The 23,386-nt window shown below is 38.6% G+C and overlaps 2 protein-coding genes across 2 annotated transcripts; one reads left to right on the top strand and one right to left on the bottom strand.

The window, feature by feature from the left end:
• Positions 1–1,348: 1,348 nt before the first annotated feature.
• Positions 1,349–4,733, bottom strand: LOC126625601 (endoglucanase 4-like). Its single transcript, XM_050294653.1, has 7 exons — positions 4,391–4,733; positions 3,406–3,813; positions 3,226–3,318; positions 2,893–3,081; positions 2,688–2,799; positions 2,439–2,602; positions 1,349–1,798 (listed from the first exon to the last, which is right to left on the bottom strand). Exons 1-7 carry the CDS (start codon positions 4,601–4,603, stop codon positions 1,472–1,474), a joined length of 1,506 nt encoding a protein of 501 aa, XP_050150610.1. The 5' UTR covers positions 4,604–4,733; the 3' UTR covers positions 1,349–1,471.
• A 6,765-nt stretch (positions 4,734–11,498) lies between these two features.
• Positions 11,499–13,485, top strand: LOC126626641 (probable pectinesterase/pectinesterase inhibitor 33). The gene is made up of 2 exons (XM_050296016.1): positions 11,499–12,443; positions 12,680–13,485. The coding sequence occupies exons 1-2, from the start codon at positions 11,543–11,545 to the stop codon at positions 13,372–13,374; spliced, it is 1,596 nt and encodes a 531-aa protein (XP_050151973.1). The 5' UTR covers positions 11,499–11,542; the 3' UTR covers positions 13,375–13,485.
• Positions 13,486–23,386: the final 9,901 nt, after the last annotated feature.

Below are 23,386 nucleotides of genomic sequence, written 5' to 3'. Positions count from 1 at the left end.
GCCCATGGCCCGTCTACTTGAAATTTAACATGGTATCAGAGCCAGGGGACGGGTCCATACATCCACGTGAACGGATGGGTCCCCTTTGGCCCCACGCAAATGGGTGAGCCCCGGCTTGGCTCCACGTGGTTGAGCAGGTGGCCATATGGGAACAATATCGGTGTTGTTAGAGTTGGCCCATGGCCCGTCTGAAATTTAACAACTACGTCCAGACTACTCAGGTTTTCACCATGACAATGTAGGTTCCTATTTACATAAGAGCAAGTCCACCATAGTGGTTTTTGCCCAGCACCCTGTCCAAATAACAAGCTGAGGGCCAGGGAATTCACTCCAGCCCGTCGGGCTGCCTGGCACACAGCCCATGCCAGTCAACAGACCAGTCCAAAATTGACTGACCAAGGAGCCGGGCTATTTGCCTGGCGTGCACCTTCACGCGGAAATCATCCTCGACGATCTGATTGGGGTCGAGCTGGAGAATGATTGGTAGACATGGAAGCAATCCTTGAACCGCCGCCACCATTTTTTCACGATGTAAACTAGCCTAGTTTTGTACAGCGCCACGCGGATTGCTACAAATATACAGATTGTTACAACTACAAGAAAGATTGGACTGGAAAGAATCATAATTTGGATATTTGGGGAAAAACCCAATTCGATTTCCCCAAAAAGTCGTGGAATTTGGTGATTAGAGATGGGATTTTTTAGGTGGAAAAGGGATTTTGATGGGTCTCTTACTTCTTTACGAAGGGAAAATCATGGCAGGTTGGGTACGAGTGCAGAGAGTTGGATGTTGGAAAATAAGAAGAAGAAGAGAAAGGACCGGAGAGGGAATGGAAGCAGTAGGAAGGAAACAAAACTGCAAGACCTTTCGAGAGAAAGGAAGAAAAAAGAAAAAAAAAAGAATTGATAAAATATTAATTGATATGAATAAAATAATATAATATTAGATGGACTGGAGGCCAGCGCATTTTTAGGGGTGGAGATGCTTTGATCTATTACTGTTCACTAGGATCTATTATTGTTCATTTGAGTGGATAAATACGCTGAATGCTGGCGCAAAGTCCTTTGGGGTGGACTTGCTCTAAGGACATGAGAGCAGAGAATCCTTTTATGGGATATGGGCTCATCCAAATACCCTTTTATGTATTTACGTCGACAAAATGAGTCCAAATTATGGTACTAACAATTAGTAATTTCTAGTTTGTGACATGTCGTGAAGTTTTGTATGAAATGCAGATCAAACGATCGACTTTGATCCACCGAAAGTTTAAGTTAATTTTCGTTATATAATTAGGGTTAATGACGCCGGCCAAAAGGTTAGTGACATATTTCACATTTTTTGCACAAGTCTTACATTTCTAACCAACTCTTCTTCTTTTTCTTTGCAGTTGCAGGATGTAAACATAAGATCAATAATTTGTAAGAGAGAGGATGAAGAATTTAATTATGAGCTATAATTAAGCTAACTAAGCTAGGATGATTGAGATTTGAAGTAAGCCAAGACCCCCACAAAAGGTGCATTGATGTATGTGGTTGGCTCCGAGTGTACAAAATCCTCTCGAGAATCAACATATGCGTCTTTGATATCTGGTCCTCCAACAATAGCTCCAATTAGCAAATTCGGATTAGGGTTCTCGCTGTAAAGGTAATCGTTTCCACCTTTGCAGTCGATCGGTTCTGGGTGCTGATCAAGTGACGGTAAAGACGACCCGCGATGGTGAATATTTTGAGGGAATTTTTCACCATATCCCACCATATATGACATGCTCAATGGATTACTTCCTAGTATGTAATCAGCCTGCATCCAATATCCGTCGGTCCAAATTTATATAAATTAATAAGTATCCCAATTGTACAATCTTTTGAATATATAGTAAAGCTTAAATTGAAATCATAGTCCCTTCATTATTAATTGATTCTCGCTTCGGCCTACGAATTATTATTTTTTGGATTCTATATAGATTTTAAAGATTTATTCATGCGTCACTGTAGTCATTACAAGTCCATTTGCTAATCTGTCAAAACTTAGGGGTAAATATGGCCAACCACATTGTATATAAAATTACGAATGCTTCCCTAACCTCCAACTACCTTTCTCTTCTATTCCATTGCAAATTTGCAATGGCAAATTTACATCCCAATTTGAAGTTAAGACTTAAATTTTGGATCAATGAGAGAAGAAAAGTGGAGGGTGAGAGACTTGGTAAGTATATATAATATGCTTAGACATTTTTGCCCCTACAAATGATAGAAACACTAAACATATTTTGATGGAACGACTAAAATGACACGATGTTAAAAGTTTGAGAAATATAAAATACAAATATTGAATTTAGAACCAAAGTGAGATTCGGGTAATTATATAATTCGAGACTCTTTAACTACAATTTAATCCAAAAGTAAATATATACCAAGATGACAATGCAGCAAATATGTACCTGGCCTTTAGCAAGTTGTACAAGTCTAGCAGGACTGGCAACAACATTGCCACAATGGACTGCTCTCTTGGCTTGATTCAAATAACGAGCATAGACAACTAGAAGAAATGACAGAGTTGTTGCATGCTGCAGATTGCTTCCTCCAGGTTTAAACAAAAGCCCACCTAATTAATTAATTAATCCACATTAATGACCAATAAGAGTAATATGAATGGTGATTATATATTCACTGATTAAAGAAGTAGCTACCTGGAGAATATGAGACAGATAGGGTTGGTGATTCAGGCAGCAAGGTGCATATGAACCTATCTGCATTTGAAATGAAAGGAAGAGACTCCGTACTGATGGTAGACATGCTTAACTGTCACGAAAACATGCATTGGACCAAATCGATCTTGTATTAGACAATATGTTTAATTAGAAGAGAACGAAGGAAATGTAAGTACTTAATTACCTTGGAAACGAGTACGTTGATGCCTGCATGCTTCGAATCCCATCCGAATTCTGCAAAGCTTCCACCAACCCATGAGACACCATTTGTGTTACCGCTGTCCAACTTGGGCATGTTTTGCAACACATAGTTCCAGTAGTTGATTTGCTTAGTTGCCTTAAACAACCATGCTGCTCCCCATATCAATTCGTCCTAAACATTAGAGATTGTGAAACAAATCACAATTTAACACGCATATTTTTTTTAACCTCATTTTAGTAGGTGTTGGTTTGTAATATACCACTGAGTAAGAATGATTCTTTAAATGTAAGGAGCAAATTATTGTTCTCTTCATACCTCGTAGCCACTAAAATCGCAATAAAACGGGCAGACCCACGGTCCAAGACTGTCATTATAGGAGCCCTGATATTTATCTGCAAAATCAAAAACCTAGCCCATGCACAAAGTATAACGTATCAATCAAGTTTCACATAATTATTAATTAATCACAAGTATTAATCTCGTGAAATTTAGTACCATTTTAGCCCTTTTGAGAAGCCTGGCGGAGTACCCTCTATCAATCTGCCTAAACACCATGGAAGAAGCTGCAAGAGCTGCCGCAATCTCAGCGGAAACCTCGGACCCCGGGAACTGTTTGCTCACGGCAAAGGGGGTCCTCGGGGTTTCCATTTCCTCCGGCCTCTCCCAGCAGTTGTGATCACCATAAGGATCGCCAACTTGGACAAAGATAAAGCCAGGAATGCTAGTGGCTTTTAGGAAGTAGTCGGTTGCCCATCGAATCGTGTCGAGGGCATGCGGCAAGTCCGAGCTCATGTCCTTCCCGAACTCTAAAACGCTCCATGCCAGCATTGTTGTGGAGAATGCCATCGGAAAGTTGAACTTCACGTTGTCGCCGGCATCGTAGTAACCTCCTACTAAGTCTACCTGATCGTACAAAAAACAAATGGTTAGTCCATACACACAAAAAAGCCCTTGATAGCTAAAAACGTCAGGGAAGCCATTCCACCAATTGCTACAGAAATGGATTAAATAACCAAAATTACTAATTGTGAGGTCATAATTAAGTTCATAATTAACATTCAATTTAATCGCACTAATTGGTATAAAAACTAATCAAACACCGCCAAATAAAAAGGGGAAAAAATGAGGCGAATTCACATGTTTTATAAAGGGAAAATGTGAAGCAATGCAAGTTCTTTTTCTCCAGAAATGTTAGTCACATTTGTCAAATACTTTTTCTCCTATAAGTACGTAATAGTGTACCGTTTCAACTTTTTTCCCATTAGCTTGTGATTACTGAAATAAATACCATGAAATCTTGCCAAATTTTCATTCTTTAACCATTCTGGCACATGAAAAGGCAGAGAGAAAAATTTGATGAAAGCAACTTCAAATTTTTTTTTTCCTAATCATAATTTGGGTAATAATTAAGAATCTGTAAAATCTAATTAGCAGTATCATGTTCTATCCAAATTCAAAGAGATCGAGTGGAGAGATTTACGCCAATCTCGAAGCCGTCGCGAAGAGCGGAATCCTTCCTCCAAGTCATTCTCTGAGAAGAAGGTAACTTGCCCGACCGCTGACCTTCAAAGAACAAAATGCTCTTGGTCAAAGCATCTCCATAGTCATGAGTTGAAGAAGAAGAAACCACCGTCATCACCATCGCCACCATAATCGCCCCCACTAAGCCCACCATCTTATGAAGCGCAGACATTTTTTTCTTCAATATCTGTCTCTTCGAAACCCCACTACTATTTTCTTGTACTCGCAAGTTTGTAACTTGTGAGTTGTGACACGCTCTATATTTATATGTTGAGAAAAATATCTAGGGCATAAAAATATTGATAGAGATAAATGAAGAAACAGCAAGAGTGTACGATGTCTGCCGATCACTTGGGATGGAAGCGTGACTTTCTATCCCTTACCAAGAAATTAAAGGGGAAAAGGAGAAAATAGTTTGAATGACTGCAGAGAGAGAGAGAAAGAGAGAGAGAGAGGTAGTTGACAAATCACACAATCGAACTATGTAACGAAGGGAGGCACTTCCGCAGCCTCCGATTGAGGCGGTGAATGAATCATGTAGATTGTGTAGCATTATATTTGTTAGTTTCAGTGTATTTGTGTATTGTATCCCTACACTTTGGATTATACTTCTAACTTCTTTGACCATATGGAATGTTTCTTATACATTTTTACTTCATTTCACACACACTCAAAAGGGGATTGTTGCTATGAAGTCCATAGCGGTCACTCCAACTTCTGTGTTTGAATTTTTTTTCTTTAATATTGTTTGTGTTAAAAAAGAGGATGAAAAAGATATGCACGCAACCAAAGTGCTTGTACTGTATGGTTAAGAACATTTATATTTACATCCGAAGCCTCAAGTCCGATTTTCCCCTCCCCAATATAGGTTGTATAAATAAAAATGAAAAAAAAAAAAAGGACACTCAAACGCCAGAGAGTTTGAATGGCAACCTCATTGATGACAATGTCAATGTGAGACATAAATTGCTTTTAAGGAAATCCAATTATTATTATATAGGAGTAAATTTATGTTCTTATCTTAATATTGATTAATAACGTTCCATGTAGGCATGTAATTTAAGGCAGTATTATATCCATGTAATCTAATGACGTTCCAACCAAGAAGTTAATTAATTAACAATCTAATTAAGATTTTCTTTTGTGGAATTGTATTTTAAGGGAAGATGAAGGTCTTTAAGAAAGAATTAAAGAATTTTTCTTTCCCAAAAACCAAAAGCATGAACCTGCAGGAAATGATTTTTGAAGCCACCGTAAATATAAACACACCTTACTTAAGGTGGCAGCAACAATACTATAGACTCCACGATTGCTTCTGAGTAGTAAATATACACGCCCATTTGGTTTAAACAAATCGAACCTCAAACTACAATCGACCACTAGTCTATTTGTTTTACTCGTTTGGCCAATTTAGTCTTTGTGCTTACAATTTGGCTAAATTAATTTGGGCCCCGTTTGAGGTACAATACTTGTATTGTTTACAAATATTAATAGGACTCTAGTTTAGATACGATGAAACTCTAGTTTCGGGTACCTAATTGGATGATTTGCTTGGTGCTTATTTGAACAATTTGTTCTTCCATTCTCTTTTTCTTTTTTTTCTTTTTTGGGTTAACTTATACCAAAAGGTTTGGTTATATATGAGCCATGAGATTTTAGTTTTTGCATTTTACACCACGTAATTTTTAAATTGCACAAATTTAACGTCTCTATCAATTTAGCCGCTTAATTAGATGTTATATGCTGATGTGGCATATACTAGACCTACATTTTAAGCACACGTTGTATGTCAATTTCATAAAACACTAGACATTGAAACCGACGGTCAACAAATGCTCAAAATGAGAGGCAAGTCTATGTCATTCAGCACTTAACGTCTAATTAGACAGTGAAATTGACGGAGATATTAAGTTAGTACATTCGAAAACCATATAGTGTAAAAATACGAAAATTGAAACATCGTGACTTATTTTGTATATAACCCCAACCTTATGGTGTAAACTGCAATGCCAATGAACCCATTTTTATTAGATCTGTATGTTTCCTATTTATGTATGTTTCTTAAAGTTTGAAGCATATGTTGTATTTCTATCAAGAGGTATTCATCAATTCCCCCCCTGAACTTGTGACCATTGGCCAATTTCCCTCATCAACTTTAATTTTGGCCAATTTCCCCCCTCAACTCTCATAATTAGTCAATTTCCCCCCTCAACTTTAATTTGGCCAATTTCCCCCTCAACTCTCATAATTAGTCAATTTGCACCCTATTGTTAATTTTTTTTACTTTTCCATCTGTTCTTTTTTTTTCTTTCAATCTTTCTAATAATTTCCAACAAAGTACTAAAATTAACATAAACTCACCTGCATAATATAGGGTAAAATGTACAAAAACATAATACAATTAGTAAGTGATATGGGTTGATTATAAGAAAAAGTTATGAATCGGGTTTAAAGCATGTAGAAGAAGAAATAATAATCCTAAACTCATGGATCAGGCCTGTTTCAATAAAATGAGTTATTCTTAATAAGGAGTCAAAAATTATGAATTGACTAGTCATTTTTGCACTAAACCTCGATTCTCCGCAATTTACTTGAACTTAGCTTTCACTTTTATAAAGAAAATTGTATTCACATACAAAAATGTACACATCAATCTTTTTCGTTATCAATTTTGTATAGTAAAAAATCAAATAAAATTACTCCATACTGATTTATAATGACTAATAATACTATCTATGATAAATTGTAAAATTCTAAATTTTAATCTATTTGTAATAGGATAAAGACATAGGAAAATGATTAACATACATCCACTTGTTTAATTATGATCAAATTAAAAAATTAACAGTAAAGTGCAAATTGACTAATTATGAGAGTTGAGGGGGGAAATTGGCCAAATTAAAGTTGAGGGGGGAAATTGACTAATTATGAGAGTTGAGGGGAAAAATTGGCCAAAATTAAAGTTGAGGGGGGAAATTGGCCAATAATCACAAGTTCATGGGAGAAATTGATGAATACCTCTTCTATCAATCCTGCATGAAACTGATTGATAAGTTGACGGGAAAACCATCGTTTGAATTGAACAAACAAATGGCAAGCCCTTCCACTAAGGGGTGGGTCTGGCCCATTTTCTTTTTGTTCTAATGGGCCGACTTTGTTAAATCATTCATGAATTGCTCAAGTTGAAAGAGACCCAAAGCCCAACTAGCTAATAAGAACATTCAAACTTAAAACTTATCGTGAATTTGAAAAAACACGTAAATTTTATACAAAAACACTTTTGAGTGCTTGTATGGAGAGAGAGACTCTCATCTTTTCATTTGGCATCCTCTAGTTTATTCTTAGTTGTGAAAAACTTTTTAGTGCCCTCCTCGCATTATAAAATTAGTCTAGTGTTCTTAGGGGGCGTTTGTTACAGCTCCTTAGGAGGGACTAGCTTGGACTAGCTTAAATAGGACTATAATCCTGTGTTTGGTGGCTGGCGGGACTAACATTAATGGCACTAGGTGGGACTCGCTTTCACAAACTCCTTCACTAGCCGGTCTTAGCGAGAGACCCCGACACCCATAGGACTAGCTAAGACCTTCCATCGTCCTCTCTTGCCTTCGTCCACTCTCGCTGCATCTTTATCTCCTTCGTCTGCTTCGCTGCCCTGGGTTCATCGACCTCGATTTTCTACGGCATGGGATTCAATGAAAGCTGGAAGTTGGAGAGGCGTAGGGACAAGTAAGTTTACAGAGATTGGAGAAAAGGAAAATAGGAGGGAGAGGCGGAGCGACATGGGGAAAAAAGGGAAAGGAGGATGGAGAGGCGGGTGGAGAAATAAGGTTACAGAGAGATTGGAGAAGGGGAAAAAGGGAAAGGGGATGGAGAAAAGGGAAATAGGAGGGAGAGGCGGAGGGACAAAAATGGGGTAAAAGGGAAAGGGGGATGGAGAGGTGTAGGGACAAGTTAACAGAGATCAGAGAAGGGGAAAAAGGGAAAGGAAGATTGGAGAGGATGATGATTATAGAAGAAGGAAAAAACAAGATAAAGTAATAATAAAATATTAATCAATATATATTAAATTAATATAAAATAATATAATATTGTAATCCTGCTTCTTAGTCCGACACTGCACCAAACGCTTCACTAAATTAGTCTAGCTTAGTCTAGTCTAAGCCAGTCCAGCTTAGTCCCTGAAGCTAGTCCAGTCCGAGACAGTCCGGTACAACAAACGCACCCTTAAAGTATTGTACTTTACGTGTTTTTCTCTAAGAGCTTTCATATCAAAGACCAAACATTTATACTTAAATTGTAATGATAGTTCTCGCAATTTATTTGGATTGTCACTTTTGTCCATGTAGGTTTTTTTTCCTTGTGTTTTGTCCTTATAGTTTCACTCATTTTTCACTTTAGTCCAATATCTTAGTTAAGTTGATTTCCTATACATTTGTGTGCACATCTTATGATTTGAAAAGAATTCAACTAGGAAGTAATTTTGCCTCATTTGATAGATTGGACTAATGATGATAACGAAATGAAACTATGAGGACAAACTAGGGGGACGAAAGTGAACCCTAGATAAACTAAGGGGACTATTAAGTTTAATTTGACGAAAAATATAAAATTATGCAAGTCAACCATGCAACCTTTGGTATGCAATATCTCTTCGAGACTTATGAATGGACATAATTTTTTTTTTTTGACAAACAATAACGTTAGTGGGTTAAATTGTTAAATAAATTAGACATAATTCAACAGATGTTATATTTCCTTGTAAAATGTAGGCTTAGAAGTCTCAAAATGGGTTATGGATTAAGAAAAGGGAAAACTCCATTAATTGAAAAATAAAGAAGAAGATGGTTTTGCATGCTTAATTCAGAAACTAATTAAAATGTCACATGGGGTTACCCTAAACTTAAGGGCAGGACATTGGACATTGAGTATACCAAGAACATGACTCGTTTCGTTTAAGAAACTGTTACTTTCGATGTACATTATCTGAAAGTATCAATTTACTCAACCATATATATATATAACTATAATTATATATTACCTAACATAATCCAATCTAATATTGTGCTGCGTGGAATCCGTACGGAGCATGTTATATATTCTTTTCAATCGGTGACTTAGATGGGAACTTGCAAAAGTCACACCAATCGATCACTAGTATGTCGCCGATTAGACATATTTTCATATAATTTTTTACACAGTCTACACCTACATTTGATATTCTTGGTAATCTTGGTTCTAGTTCCTAAACCGTTGATAATTAGTTGAGGAATTTAATCAAATCATGACCAATCACGTTTTCTGTTTCATGCCTAACTTTTCCTTATAAATACAAGAAATATTACCTCATAATTTGACATGTTATATCATTCCACTATTAAGTTGTATTGTGTATTTTTTTTTGAAAAAAAATGTTAATTTAATTATTGATTAAGCAGCGTAATGAAAAATCCATGTGAAATGTTTTGAAAAACATTCATACAAATGTAATTACTTTCTAAAAAATAAGAAAGAAAAAATTCATTATATATCTTCCAAATTTCAACAAAATACAAAATATATGAAGAATTTAGCCTCAAAAGGTCCTGAAAAATTATATCTAAAAAAAATATTACAAGAGCATGACAAGTTGTAAAGCCATAAGTAGACTTCAAGAACTTGGTCAAAAGTTGTGCTTACCGAAAACCACAAGATTACAAGAAGCAACAGAATCTCTAAATATCGTGTTACATGAGAGCATGTGAGAACAAGAAGACTCTCAAAGTTGTAGTGGGATTGAGAGTAGGATGTCGGGCCTAACTTCATCACCTAATCACCGTCATGACCCTCTAACACCAAATGAGGTAGATTTATCAAATCGAACTGCTCCACCCCTTCACACATAGATCAGATTGGAAGGAGAGCCAACACACCAAGACGAAAATTGAAAATAAAGAAACTTTCATGAAAAAGACAAATCAAAGCCAGAAAACTCTACATATGATTTGTAGCTCAGTTGGCTAAAGCATTCGCCTTTGCACCCGAGGTCCTGTGTTCGATTTTCCCTCCCTCTAGTTTAGATGAATTTAGTGTAGATTATCTTATTATTTGCGGGAAAAAAACAGCAAACTCCTAGTGAGTTTTTGGAAATTATTAAACACATTCAAAACAAAAAATGACAAAACAGTGTTGCCACTCGACATCCTCATGACATCTCAAAGAGAGCCATAGTGTCGTACTATCTAAATCCGTAGTTATGTACCGGCTAAACCCTAACCAGATGCAATATGACAGCTTCAGTGTCTTGCAACTCTAAATCCATTTCAAAAGTGCCATGTGGAACTAAAATTGTGTGTTCGTTGTGTGGTTAGGCAAAACACGACAATTATCTTGACAACTAAAACGTTTACAATTCAACACCAAAAACAAAAACAAGAGGAAGGAGAGCGAAATAAAAGACCAAGACCAAAGGCAGGAGCCAACAACAAATGAGGGTTTTATTTGGTTTTCTCCCTAGACGGCTATGGTTTTAGTTTTTTTGGTATATATGTGTGTACATATATAACATATATTAGATCTTAGCATTAATGAGAAGTACATATATACAAAACATATTTACATATCTATACTCCTCATTAATGCTAAGATCCAATATATGTATTTATTTTTTTTGATGACTTTATATATGTACTTAACATGCATGTTACATCATCCGTGAAGTATTTAAAAGAAATTAAACGTATTATATTGTGAATTGCACACAATTCTAAGTAAAGTCAACATGGTATACCTTGCGATGCGATCTTACTCATGATGCATTTACACACATCTTGCAATATTTTATAGGGATGTGTTATCCACACACCCCATTTTACTTCTCACACATCCCTTGATAATTTCTGTCCGTTGATCTTCTTCAATTCATTCGATCTGACGACTGAAAATTAAAAAGGTGTACGAGAAGTAAAATAGGGTGTGTGGATATCACACCCCTATTTTATATGTGTCAAACAAGCCAGCCTATCTCTACCCCGTCTCTTCCTTCTCCTACCCACATAAAAGAGATCACCCTTAAAAGATATGACCTTCACAACCATCAACAACCCCACCTTGTCAATCTCATTGCTCATCAAACATGGTCATGAAGGTAAGTCTACCACTTCTCTCAATACTCATATTCTTCTCCTTGTTCTTCCAGACAACCGTAGCCAGAAGTCACCACCGCCACTCTAGCCGTATACGTACGTGGTGTAAAAAAACCCCTCACCCGGAGCCATGCAACTACTGCATGTCGAATAGCCGCCACCACTTCCGCCCGAAACACACCTCCGAGTTCCGAAAAATGTTGGTTCAAGTGGCCTTGGAGAGAGCTCTCAGTGCCATAACATACACTTCCCAGTACGGTCAAAACTGCCAAAACGATAAAGAAAAAGCTGTGTGGACCGATTGCTTGAAACTTTTCCATAACACCGTCAGCCAGCTCAACGTTACACTTGAAGGCTTAGGCACCAAACTCAATTGTTCCAATTTTGATGCGCAAACTTGGCTTAGCGCTGCCCTCACCAACATTGAAACGTGCCGAGTCGGGTCTTTGGAACTGAACGTTACGAACTTCATAATGCCGATTTACACGTCCAATAACAATGTGTCGGAGCTCATTAGCAACAGTTTGGCAATTGGTTCCCAACTTTTAGGCACGGAAGAAAGTTACAATGAGAGCGAAAAGTTTCCAAATTGGGTGTCGAAGCATGACCGGAGGTTATTGCAAGCTGCAAACATTAGGGCAAATCTTGTGGTTGCCAAAGATGGATCGGGGAATTTTCGGACCGTCCAAGCCGCCTTAGATGCAGCCGCGAGGAGAAGAGTTAAGAGCAAGTTTATAATCTATGTGAAGAAAGGTGTCTACACAGAGAACATTCAAGTTAGCAACACTAACAGTAAAATCATGTTGGTTGGTGCTGGCATTAGATATACAGTAATCACATCTAGCCGAAGTGTCAGTGGAGGTTACACAACCTATAATTCTGCAACTGCTGGTATGTACACATAATTTCTTTACACAACCTATAATTCTGCAATTGTGGTTCTTGTATTCTGCGAGGTTCCAATTTGGTCCGTCTAATTTCCACTGTCCATTAAGTAATTTAAGAGTTAAAAAAGTAGCCACAATTGAAATTAAATGAATTAAAATGAATTTTCATCCAAACTATACAGACCAAAGGTAAACTTTTATATTTTTAATTGGTTTTTCATTACAAAATATTTTTTTTAGGTATAAACGGTCCAGGATTTATTGCTCGTGGCATCACATTTAGAAACACCGCCGGACAGCTAAAGGGCCAAGCCGTGGCTCTCATGTCGGCATCCGACCTCTCGGTCTTCTACCGATGCGCCTTCCAGGGCTACCAAGACACCCTCATGGTCCACTCCCAGCGCCAGTTCTACAGAGAATGCTACATCTTTGGCACTATAGACTTCATATTTGGGAATGCAGCTGCAGTTTTCCAAAATTGTATTATTTATGTAAGAAAACCATTGTGGGGCCAAGTGAACGTCATCACAGCCCAAGGTCGAAACGACCCGTTTCAAAACACAGCAATTTCGATCCACAATTCTCAGGTACTGGCAGCCGCTGACCTAAAGCCCGTGGCGAGTTCTTACAAAACATATTTGGGCCGGCCGTGGATGCAGTACTCTAGGGTTGTCTTTATGAAATGTTACCTGGACAGTTTGATAAATCCGGCGGGCTGGTTGCAGTGGCAAAGAAGTAATTTTGCCCTTAGTACTTTGTATTATGGGGAGTATAAGAACTTTGGACCTGCCTCTTCTACTAGGTATAGAGTGAAATGGCCTGGTTTTCATGCCATCACCAGTCCAAATGTGGCGTCTATGTTCACCGCCGGTAGCCTTATTGCCGGTCGGTCGTGGTTGCCCGCCACCGGTGTGCCATTCACGACGGGTCTATGATCAATGCCCATAATGTTATACTTGTCAACTTACTGTGTTTGTTTGGAAAAGAAAATTATTTGCATTTACTGAATGTTGGTAATTTGGTTTTGGACTTTTGTACATATGATACATTTTCACAAGGAATGAATATTACTGATTAATCATTTTAATTCATAAAACTAAGCTAACAAAGGTCTCTGGAGAAAAATATCAATTGTCACTTAATACTATGGTCCAGTGGTATTTCTCTTCACTTGTAAGTGAGAGGTCTTAAGTTCGATTCTCACCAAAATCAAATTTGATCCAAATAATTGGTAGCCCATTGTGAGGCTAAGTCCACCATCTCTCCCTTTTAGTGTAGATAATATCGCTTGTTCAAAAAAAAAAAAAAACATCAGACAAATTCAATTAATTTTATATAAGAAGGGTGAGGTTGTAGCTAAGGGCCTCTTAATTATTTCAATTTTCTCAACCCCAAACCGATAGCGAACATTGTCAATAATTACCCAAACAATCACGTAAATTCTAAAAATAGAATGACTTGATTTGGGTTATAGTTGAATATTACTTTTGTGTGTTTAGGTAACATTATTACTCGACATATAAAAAATGACGTCAAAGTTTGTGTGATCTTGATAAAATAGTGAAATGTCTATTTTGTGCAAAAACATAAACAAGGACTTGGGTTAATACCAACTAGTTCTCTTGATGTTTATGGAAGGTTTCATATTCATGCTTCTATTCCCTAGTTCGTATATATCGATATTGGTAGATTTTTTATTTTTTATTTTTTTGGGTAGATGTTAGAAGACACTGCTGCATTACTACTATTTATACCGATTTTAGTATGTGTTGTAAGTTTTACCAACCATGCGGCCACATTAAGAAAGATTGGCGTCGTACTTGACGACGGCTTGATTAGGATAATTTTCTTAATTTATGAATATTTTACTTTAATCAATTGATAATTCGAAATATGGATATTGCTCATTCGTTTAGCACCAGCAGTACAGATTTTAAATAATATATATTGTTATCCATGGAGCAAAATTTGGCTGCTGGGAACGAACTATTTGTTCAAATAGTACGATTAATATGTAACAGAATGCATTCTGGCGGATGAATTAATTAAAGAGAATGGTATTAGTTAGAAAGTCACTATAAAGTCTAAGAAAATACTGCAAAGCAATGTATACAGTTATGGATAAAATTATAGTCCAGCTAATAGAAAAATCAAAGAACAATGAAGGATTGAGAAAGACGAAGAACTAGAGAGAAATAAGAGAGAAACTTGAAACCTCTTTGTATTATGATTGATGGTTAATTGATATACTACAGTTGTCACTTAGTATTACGATCTAGTGATATTCATCTTCACTTGTAAGTGAGAAGTCTTAGATTCGATTCTCGTTAAAGGCGAGTTTGAAGTTGAATCACATTATTGATAGCCCATTGTGAGGCTTAGCCACTTTCCCACCCCCTTAGTATAGATAATATCATTTATTAAAAAAAAAAAAGTTTGATACTACAGCTCTTCCTTCAGCTATATATATCTCGATCTCTTATCAACGTAACAAACTACTAACAATTCTTAACAAAACTGTAATAGCTCAATACACCATATAATGTCATATGTTAATCTTCTTTGCTATATAAAACCAAAGCATCAGAGTGACACATCACTTAACACCTATTAATATTTAAAGTCGAGAAAGTGTTCTGCTACTAATTACACTCTCACTGTCTTAAATCAATCACTTGCACAATTCAGGAAGTATTGAGTTTTTCAGTCAATACTTCTTTAACCTTATTCGAATTTGTGTTACAAATCAAATGAAAACTCTTCTACGAGTTCTCGGGAATGTTGAAACTTCAAACCATCAGACTTGTTAAAACTAATCGAAGAGACAAAAACAGTGGTGGGTGTATATGCATGCTCAACGCGTTCTAAACTGGCGTTGCTTAAACTGTTCAAATTTCAAAGTCAACAACCTAAAATAATAGTCAGATTTGCAGCTAGATATTGCATGCCAATGGCCCATGTATTAACAGATGGCTGGTATTAAAGACACACATTATCCTCAGTCAACTCAACAATACCATCTAGCGTCCAAATCATCAACACAATCAGCAATTACGTAGTCTTTAAATTTCTTGTTGTAACTAATTCATAGATTAAGATTAATTAGTTACATTAGTTGATAACCAAGTATTATTAGCTACTGTGTATAAATACCCCCAATGTAATCAGTTTCACTCTCAATGGAAGATATATTTATTATATGGTATCATCCCCTTTTCGCTTCACCGCCTTTTCGTCGATCCTCTTCTTTGTTGTTCCCTGCGATCTCTGATTTCTTCGATCTTTGATCCTCTCTCTTCAATTTCTTGTGGATCTTGATCGATTATCCCTTCTCTTATCCTATCTGTCTTGATTACGATGACTTCGTCAAGTTCATCTCCACTGAATCCTGACGTTCTTGCCCCAAATTCGAGGAACCCTAATTTCACTACGGCTCCACCTTCTCCCTCAATTTCTTCGATTTCCTTTCATAATATCAGTTGTATGGTTCCTACCAAGCTTAAACGGGACAATTATCTAGTTTGGAAGGCGTTGTTTGCTCCAATTTTTCTTCGCTACAAGCTTACAGGGATTGTTGATGGCTCTGAGGTTTGTCATTCGCCTTTCTTACTTGATGATTCTGGTAAGATCACTGGCATTCCAAATCCTGCCTTTGATCTGTGGTATGAAAAGGATCAAAACATCCTTATTTGGCTTAATTCCACTCTTTCGGAAGACCTTATTCCGTTCACAGTTGGTGTTACCTCTTCTCGAGAGTTATGGTTGAATCTTGAGCAACGATTTGGTGGCGTTTCTGTTGCTCACATTCACTAGCTTCAATCTCGCCTGCACATTGTTTAGAAAAGAGATTTCCCGATTTCTGAATATATTCAACTAATCAAATCCATCTCTGATGCACTCATGGTTGTCGGTGCTCTACAGTCATTCTCAATGGCCTCTCTGAAGACTATGAGTCGTTTGTTGACTCCATTATGCTTCGCATCTCTTCTACCTCATTGGATGAACTACATGGCTTACTGATTAACAAAGAATTGTTCATGCAGCGTAACAAGAAAATTGTTGCTTCGTCCGTTTCTGAACCATTTCAAGCCTATGCGGCTCAGTATCCTCAGTCTCAACCGCCTCTTCTTCCCATGCCACATGGTTTTGCTGCACCGAGGCAATTCAATCGTGGTAAAGCATTTTATAGAGGCAATAACTCTCGCGGCAACAATACTTATCGAGGCAACAACTATCGAGGTCACAATTATCGCGGCAATTCTGGCAATTATTCTCGTAATTCTGGTCCTACTCCTAGTCATCGGGATCCATGCCAAATCTGTCATTCACCGGATCATGAAGCTCTTGATTGTTTTGAACGCATGAATCATGTTTTTGCTGGTAAAATTCCTCCTGCTAAATTGGCAGCTATGTGTGCTCACACCAACATCAAACCTTCTGCTCCTACCTGGCTAATGGACTCTGGTGCCACGTCTCACATAACAAATGACATCTCTGCTATTCACTCTCCAGTTCCTTATAATGGTCAGGACAAGGTGTATATTGGTGATGTTCAAGGTATGTCCATCCACCATACTGGTACAACCTTTCTTAATACTCATGCTGCCACTTTTCGTCTGAATAATGTTTTACATGTTCTTGCCATGAAACATAATCTTCTCTCTGCGTATCAATTCTTAAAAGACAATCACTGCCAATTAACCCTTGATTCTGATGGTTCTCAAATCAAGGATCGTATTTCAGGGATGATGCTTTTCCAAGGGCTAGTTAAAGATGGCTTTTATCCGTTTCAAGGACTTCCTCCAACATCTAATTCTCCCTATGCTCTTGTCAGTAGCAAAGCTCCTTTACACGTTTGGCACAATCGGCTCGGTCACCCATCTTCTGCTATTTTCAGGAAGGCTTTAAATAGTAGTACTATTGTTTACAGTGGTAAAAAGTTTACTTCTTTCTTCTATTCAGATTGTGCAATTGGTAAGAATCACTAATTACCTTTACTGTGAGTCTCAGTTCTGTATCTATGCCCTTAGAACTTGTTCATTGTGATGTTTGGGGACCTGCCCCTACTTTGTCCATCAATGGTTATAAATACTACGTGTTGTTTATTGATGAATTCACGAAGTACAGTTGGTTGTTTCCATTAAAGCTCAAGTATGAGGTGTATTCAGTCTTTGTCATTTTCAAGACTTATGTAGAAAACTTGGTTGGTAATAAAATCAAAGTTCTTCGATCAGATTCTAGGGTGAGTTCATAAGTTCCTGTTTTAATTCATTTCTCTTGCAACATGGTATATTGCATCAATATTCTTGTCCTCATACACCGGAACAGAACGGTTGTGTTGAACGCAAACATCGGCATCTTACAGAAACTGCTCGGACTCTCCTTACTGCATCAAAGGTTCCTCATCAATTTTGGGTTGAGGCGTTTTCTACTGCTATGTATCTGATCAACAGGCTTCCCATCCTTGGCCTTGATAAATCTCCCTGGGAATTACTTTTCCATAAGCCTCCAGATTATTCAAAGCTCAAGGTTTTTGGGTGTAGCTGTTATCCATGGCTTAAACCATATTCTACTTTCAAGTTTGATGGGAAGAGTACTCACTGTGTTTTTCTCTGGTATAATTTGCAACACAAGGGCTATCGTTGCTTAGATCCTCTTACATCTAGGCTTTACATATCTCGTCATGTACTCTTTAATGAATCCACTTTTCCTTTTCATACACCATAAGAGTTCCTTGTGCCCCCTTTTTTGATGCCCCATAGTCAACCTTCACCATTTTCAACTTTTACTCTTCCTTTTACTTCATCACCCTCTTCCTCATCCTTTCCCATCGTGCTAGTTTCTCCAGTCTCACCTATATCCTCTCACCCAATGTCACCCTCTCCAACAATGCAGAATTCTCCAATACCACCTCCACCTCTACCTCAACCTCCCCTTTCCACCAATACTCATTCCATGATTACTGGGTCCAAAGATGGGATTTTTAAACCCAAAGCATTGGCTGCTACTAAACACCCTATTGATTCATTGAATTTTGTTACTACAACTTTTCTACAAGCTTTTAAGCATGATCATTGGATGAAAGCAATGTCTGAGGAATTTCAAGCCCTGTAATCTACCGGTACATGGTCTCTTGTTCCTTATACACCACATCAAAATCTTGTAGGTTATAAATGGGTGTTTCGTATCAAACGGAAACCTGATGGTAGTGTGGACAGATACAAAGCTCGTTTAGTAACAAAAGGCTTTCATCAACAAGAAGGTATTGATTTTCAGGAGACTTTTAGCTTGGTTGCCAAACTTGTCACCATCAAAATTCTCTTGACATTAGCAGTGCAATTTGATTGGTTTTTAAACCAATTGAACATCAGTAATGCCTTCTTACATGGCACACTCAAGAAAGAGGTTTTTATGCAACAACCCCCGGGGTTTATTGATCCATCAAAGCCGTCTCATGTCTGCAAGCTTTCAACCTTGCTTTCTCTGGGCTTTCAGAACTCTCAATCTGATTGCTCACTCTTTGTTGTTTTTTAGCCATCTCTTATTATTGTACTAGTATATGTTGATGATATACTAGTTACTGGACCTAATGCTCAAGCCTGCAATGCTTTTATTCACAAGCTCAGTCAACTCTTTCCAGTCAAAGATTTAGGCCATTTACATTACTTCTTGGGTTTGGAAGTTCATCGATCCTCCGATGGTATTTTTCTCTCTCAACACAAATATGCCATGGATCTTCTTCTCAAGACACATATGGATGGTAGTAAACCGTGCACTACTCCTCTTGGTACTCAAAAGTTAGATCATAGTGGTACACTTTTCTCTAATCCCCATGAATATCGGTCCATTGTTGGGGCATTGTAGTATTTAACTTGGACTCGACATGACCTTTCTTTTGCTGTCAATCAACTCTGCCAATTTCTCCATTGTCCGCGAGACACTCATTTTCAATCTGTTAAACGTGTTTTACGTTTTCTTAAAGGCACTATTGATGACGGCATTTGGTTTAAAAAATGTTTTCTCACTCTTACTGCCTTCTCGGATGCTGATTGGGCTGGGTATGTGTTTGATCAATGATCTACAAGTGGTTACTGTGTTTATCTTGGCAACAACCTTATATGTTAGAGTGCCAAGAAACAACACACGGTTGCTCGCTCCTCTATTGAGGCTGAATATCATTCTTTAGCTCACACTTCTGCTGAGACAACACACGGTTGCTCGCTCCTCTATTTTAGGGACATTGGCTTTCCATTATCACAGGCTCCCATTCTTTGGTGTGATAATGTATCTGCAATTTCTCTTGCTTCAAATCCAGTTTTCCATGCTCGCACAAAGCATGTTGAAATAGATTACCTCTATATCCGTGAACTGGTTTTAGCATCTCTACTCAAAGTTCAGTTTGTTCCCAGTATCAATCAAATTGCAGATATTCACACTAAGTCTCTGTCCAAAGTTCGATTTCAATTTCTCAGGTCCAAGCTTTCACTTGGTTCTCCTCCGTTCAGCTTGAGGGGGTGTAAAGACACACATTATCCTCAGTCAACTCAACAGTGCCATCTAGAGTCCAAGTCATCAACACAGTCAGCAATTACTTAGTCTTTAAGTTTCTTGTTGTAACTAATTCATAGATTAAGATTAATTAGTTACATTAGTTGATAACTAAGTATTATTAGCTGCTGTGTATAAATACCCCAATGTAATCAGTTTCATTCTCAATGAAAGAAATATTTCTTATAGGTATTACCATTTGTTGATGCACAAAACCGGAGGTCTTGGAACAACGTAAATCCGACCGTGAATCTGCAAGTAATGTAAATGACACAAGAGTTATCGTGGTTCACCCCAAGGTTTGGGCTACGTCCACACTGATTGTATTATGTTTCTCTGTTGAAGAGGGAGAGAGAGAGCTTAGAGCTTAGGGGGTGTGAGGAAGCTTTGAGAGGGATGAGGAGAGGCTTCAGAAATGGCCTCTGATGGTCAGAATGAGCCTCTCCTAGAATGAGGGTAGGAGTCCCCTTTTATAGAATAAGGGGCTCCTCCTCTTTTACAAAGTATGGGCTTTAGTGTGAGGCCCAAATACAAGGCCCAAGGCCCAAATATACGAGGCCCTAAATATGGTATAAACAGTAGTCCCCCAAGTCTTCAGTCAAGAGAGTCTTTTGGCTGGAGACTTGAAATTCAGTCCATGTGTGGGCCGAAGTAACTGATGCTCGATATGAGGCGGTGCCCAATCTGAAATGATGCTCAACTAGAAGTAGCACATGTTGTGAGGCCGCTTTGCTTGTAGCTTATGTTGCCTTGGTTGGCTTGGCTTGTGGCGTTTGAAGGTGAGGGAGTCCCTTTTATAGAATAAGGGTTCACTCCTCAGTACATCAATAATGGGTGCTCTCTAATGAAAGTGAGGGATTCCCTTTTATAGAATAAGGGCTCACTCCTCAATACATAAGTGATGGGCTAGAGTCCCCCAAGTATTTTTCATGAGGCCCAGTTGAGGCCCAATATATGGTACATAATGTAGTCCCCCAAGTCTTCGGTCAATAGAGTCTGTTGGCTGGAGACTTCAAATTGAATCCATGTATGGGCCGAAGTGGTGGTTGTTCGGAGGCGGTATTTGTATACCCTGCACTGAAGCTTTGTAGGTGAAGCTTTGCAAGTGAAGCTTTGAAGCTAGAGCTCTGTAAATGAAGTCTTTGAAAGCTAGAGCTTTTGTAAATGAAGCTTTTGAAGCTAGAGCTCTGTAAATGAAGTCTTTGAAAGCTAGAGCTTTTGTAAATGAAGCTTTTGAAGCTAGAGCTCTGTAAATGAAGTCTTTGAAGCTGATTTGACATGAGTGATGCTCATGCATGTTTATGTTGATTGACATGAGTGATGCTCATGGATGTTGACATGAGTGATGCTTATGGATGGTTATGTTGATTGACATGAGTGATGCTCATGGATGTTGACATGAGTGATGCTCATGGATGTTGACATGAGTGATGCTCATGAATGTTGACATGAGTGATGCTCATGAATGTTTATGTATGATTGGATGAGTGATGCTCATGTATGACTTGAAGTACTGGGCGTACTTTTGATGGCCTGATTGAAGTTTTTTTTTTTTTTTTTTTTTTTTGGCTTATGGGCCTTCGCCCTCCACAACATGACAGCCCATTTATTGTGGGCTTTGTCGTTTTGTTTTTTGTTTTTGTTTTTTTTTTTTTTTTTTTTTAACCCTCTGATAGGGTTTATACATATTACCCTCTGATGGGGTTTATACAGATGTTTCCGAAAGATAAGGAAAATAAATTACATCATTCTGGTGGGGTGTTTATTCCATGCTTTTGCAGTGTTTTTCTGCTGCACTCTCTCTGTCTTTTCATCTGGCAGACAGAAGGAATCATAATAATAGGAAAATTTTTGCTTTTCTTCTTTTCTCTTTTCCTTTTCTTTTTCACTTTTGCTTTGCACCTCTGTCTTTGCTTTTCTCCAGACATCCCTTGTTTTTCTTTAAAGAAAAAGAATATGCATGATGAAAGTGTGGGTATCCTCTAGTCGACAAAAACCATCCATGTGGGTGGTCGATTAAATCCTTCAGACTCATCATTGCTCTAGTCCACTCATCTTTGACCACCATCTCTAAAAGTACAAACCCAGAGTCCTTAGGTGTAGACCGGATCTGTAATTGCAAGCGGGTCAACCCGGGCGAATCAGGAGGCGTCGCTGCCTCTCTCTTCAGATCTTCCTCGCAGTTTTGGCGAGAACGTGGTTGCCTCTCTCTTATTCCAACTTTCTCGATTTCATGCAATTCCTGAGCTTTAGACGCCATTTCCAAGTTTAAAGTTCAAAACTTTGGCCTCCAACCCCTTCTCGCGCTCCTCAACCTCCTGCTGCCGTGTCTGGAGCGAGTTCCGCTCCGAGTAAAAACCATCATAGAGCTCCTCGAACCGAGTCTTGGACGAGTCAATGCGGTCCAAGAAGTGTTTCCACTGCTGGGCCAGATTCCTCTGCTTCAACTCCGGTTCATCCTACCCGGACAACATCGATTCAATCGCTGGCGTTTCTGCAACTTCTGAGTTGCGATTTTCAGTTTTGCTGCAATACGACGATGTATCGGCTATGGCGGAAGCTTCAAGCTTTCTTTTCCAGCTCGACGTTCTCAATCCCTCAGAGCATATGCAGTGCTCAGTGGGTTAATTAATTGCAAGATGTTGGATCGGGACGGTGTCGTTTTCGATTTGGTCTTCGTCGTCCTCGGAGTCGATGGCGGAGACTGGCTGGTAGAACTTGGCGGTGGGTGCATCGTCGTCGTCGTCGATGTTGGTGTCAGAATCGCTTCCGTTCTGGTAATCTGTGATTTGGATGACGTCAGGCGGAGCTGTGGCGTTCATTGTCGTCGTTCCCACTTCCAGCGGTGAAGAGAACCAAAAATCTAAGAAGAGTGAAAGCGTTTTGGGGGAAATAGACCGGAAACAAAGCCTCTTTTCCTTTTCCCCATTACAGTGAGTAACAGATGCTCTTAAGCTCAGATCTGAAACAGATCTACCGCTGCGGCGCCGCCAGCAGAGTAATCGGTGGTGTTGGTCGCTACACCAACTGAAACCGAGCCACAAGTCGTGTCGCACATACAGAAAGTGGTACGTGCTCGGAGTTAGAGGTTGGATGCAAGATCCCAACCAGATGCGACGCCACCATAGAAGTGGTGGTCGGTGTTGGTCGCAGCACCAGGTGCAACCGAGTAATCGATGATGCTGGTCACAGTAGTAGCTGCAGCCGTGGTGGTGAGTGTGAGGCTTGTGAGCAGCAGATGCAGAAAACCCAGAAAAGGATTGGCCCGGAGGTTTGGGTCCTTGCGGTAGAGGATTAGCCCGGAGGTTCGGGGGAGATGGGGCCGGGTCGAATGTCTCCTGCGGATCCGGCGGCACCGAGAGAGAAACAAAACACACGATTTTTCCCTTGTTCGGTGAC

Source organism: Malus sylvestris, chromosome 1, assembly GCF_916048215.2.
Source record: "Malus sylvestris chromosome 1, drMalSylv7.2, whole genome shotgun sequence".
Classification (NCBI taxonomy): Eukaryota; Viridiplantae; Streptophyta; class Magnoliopsida; order Rosales; family Rosaceae; genus Malus; species Malus sylvestris.
Note: the sequence above shows the minus strand (reverse complement) of the source record. Positions and strands in the feature narration are given on the sequence as shown.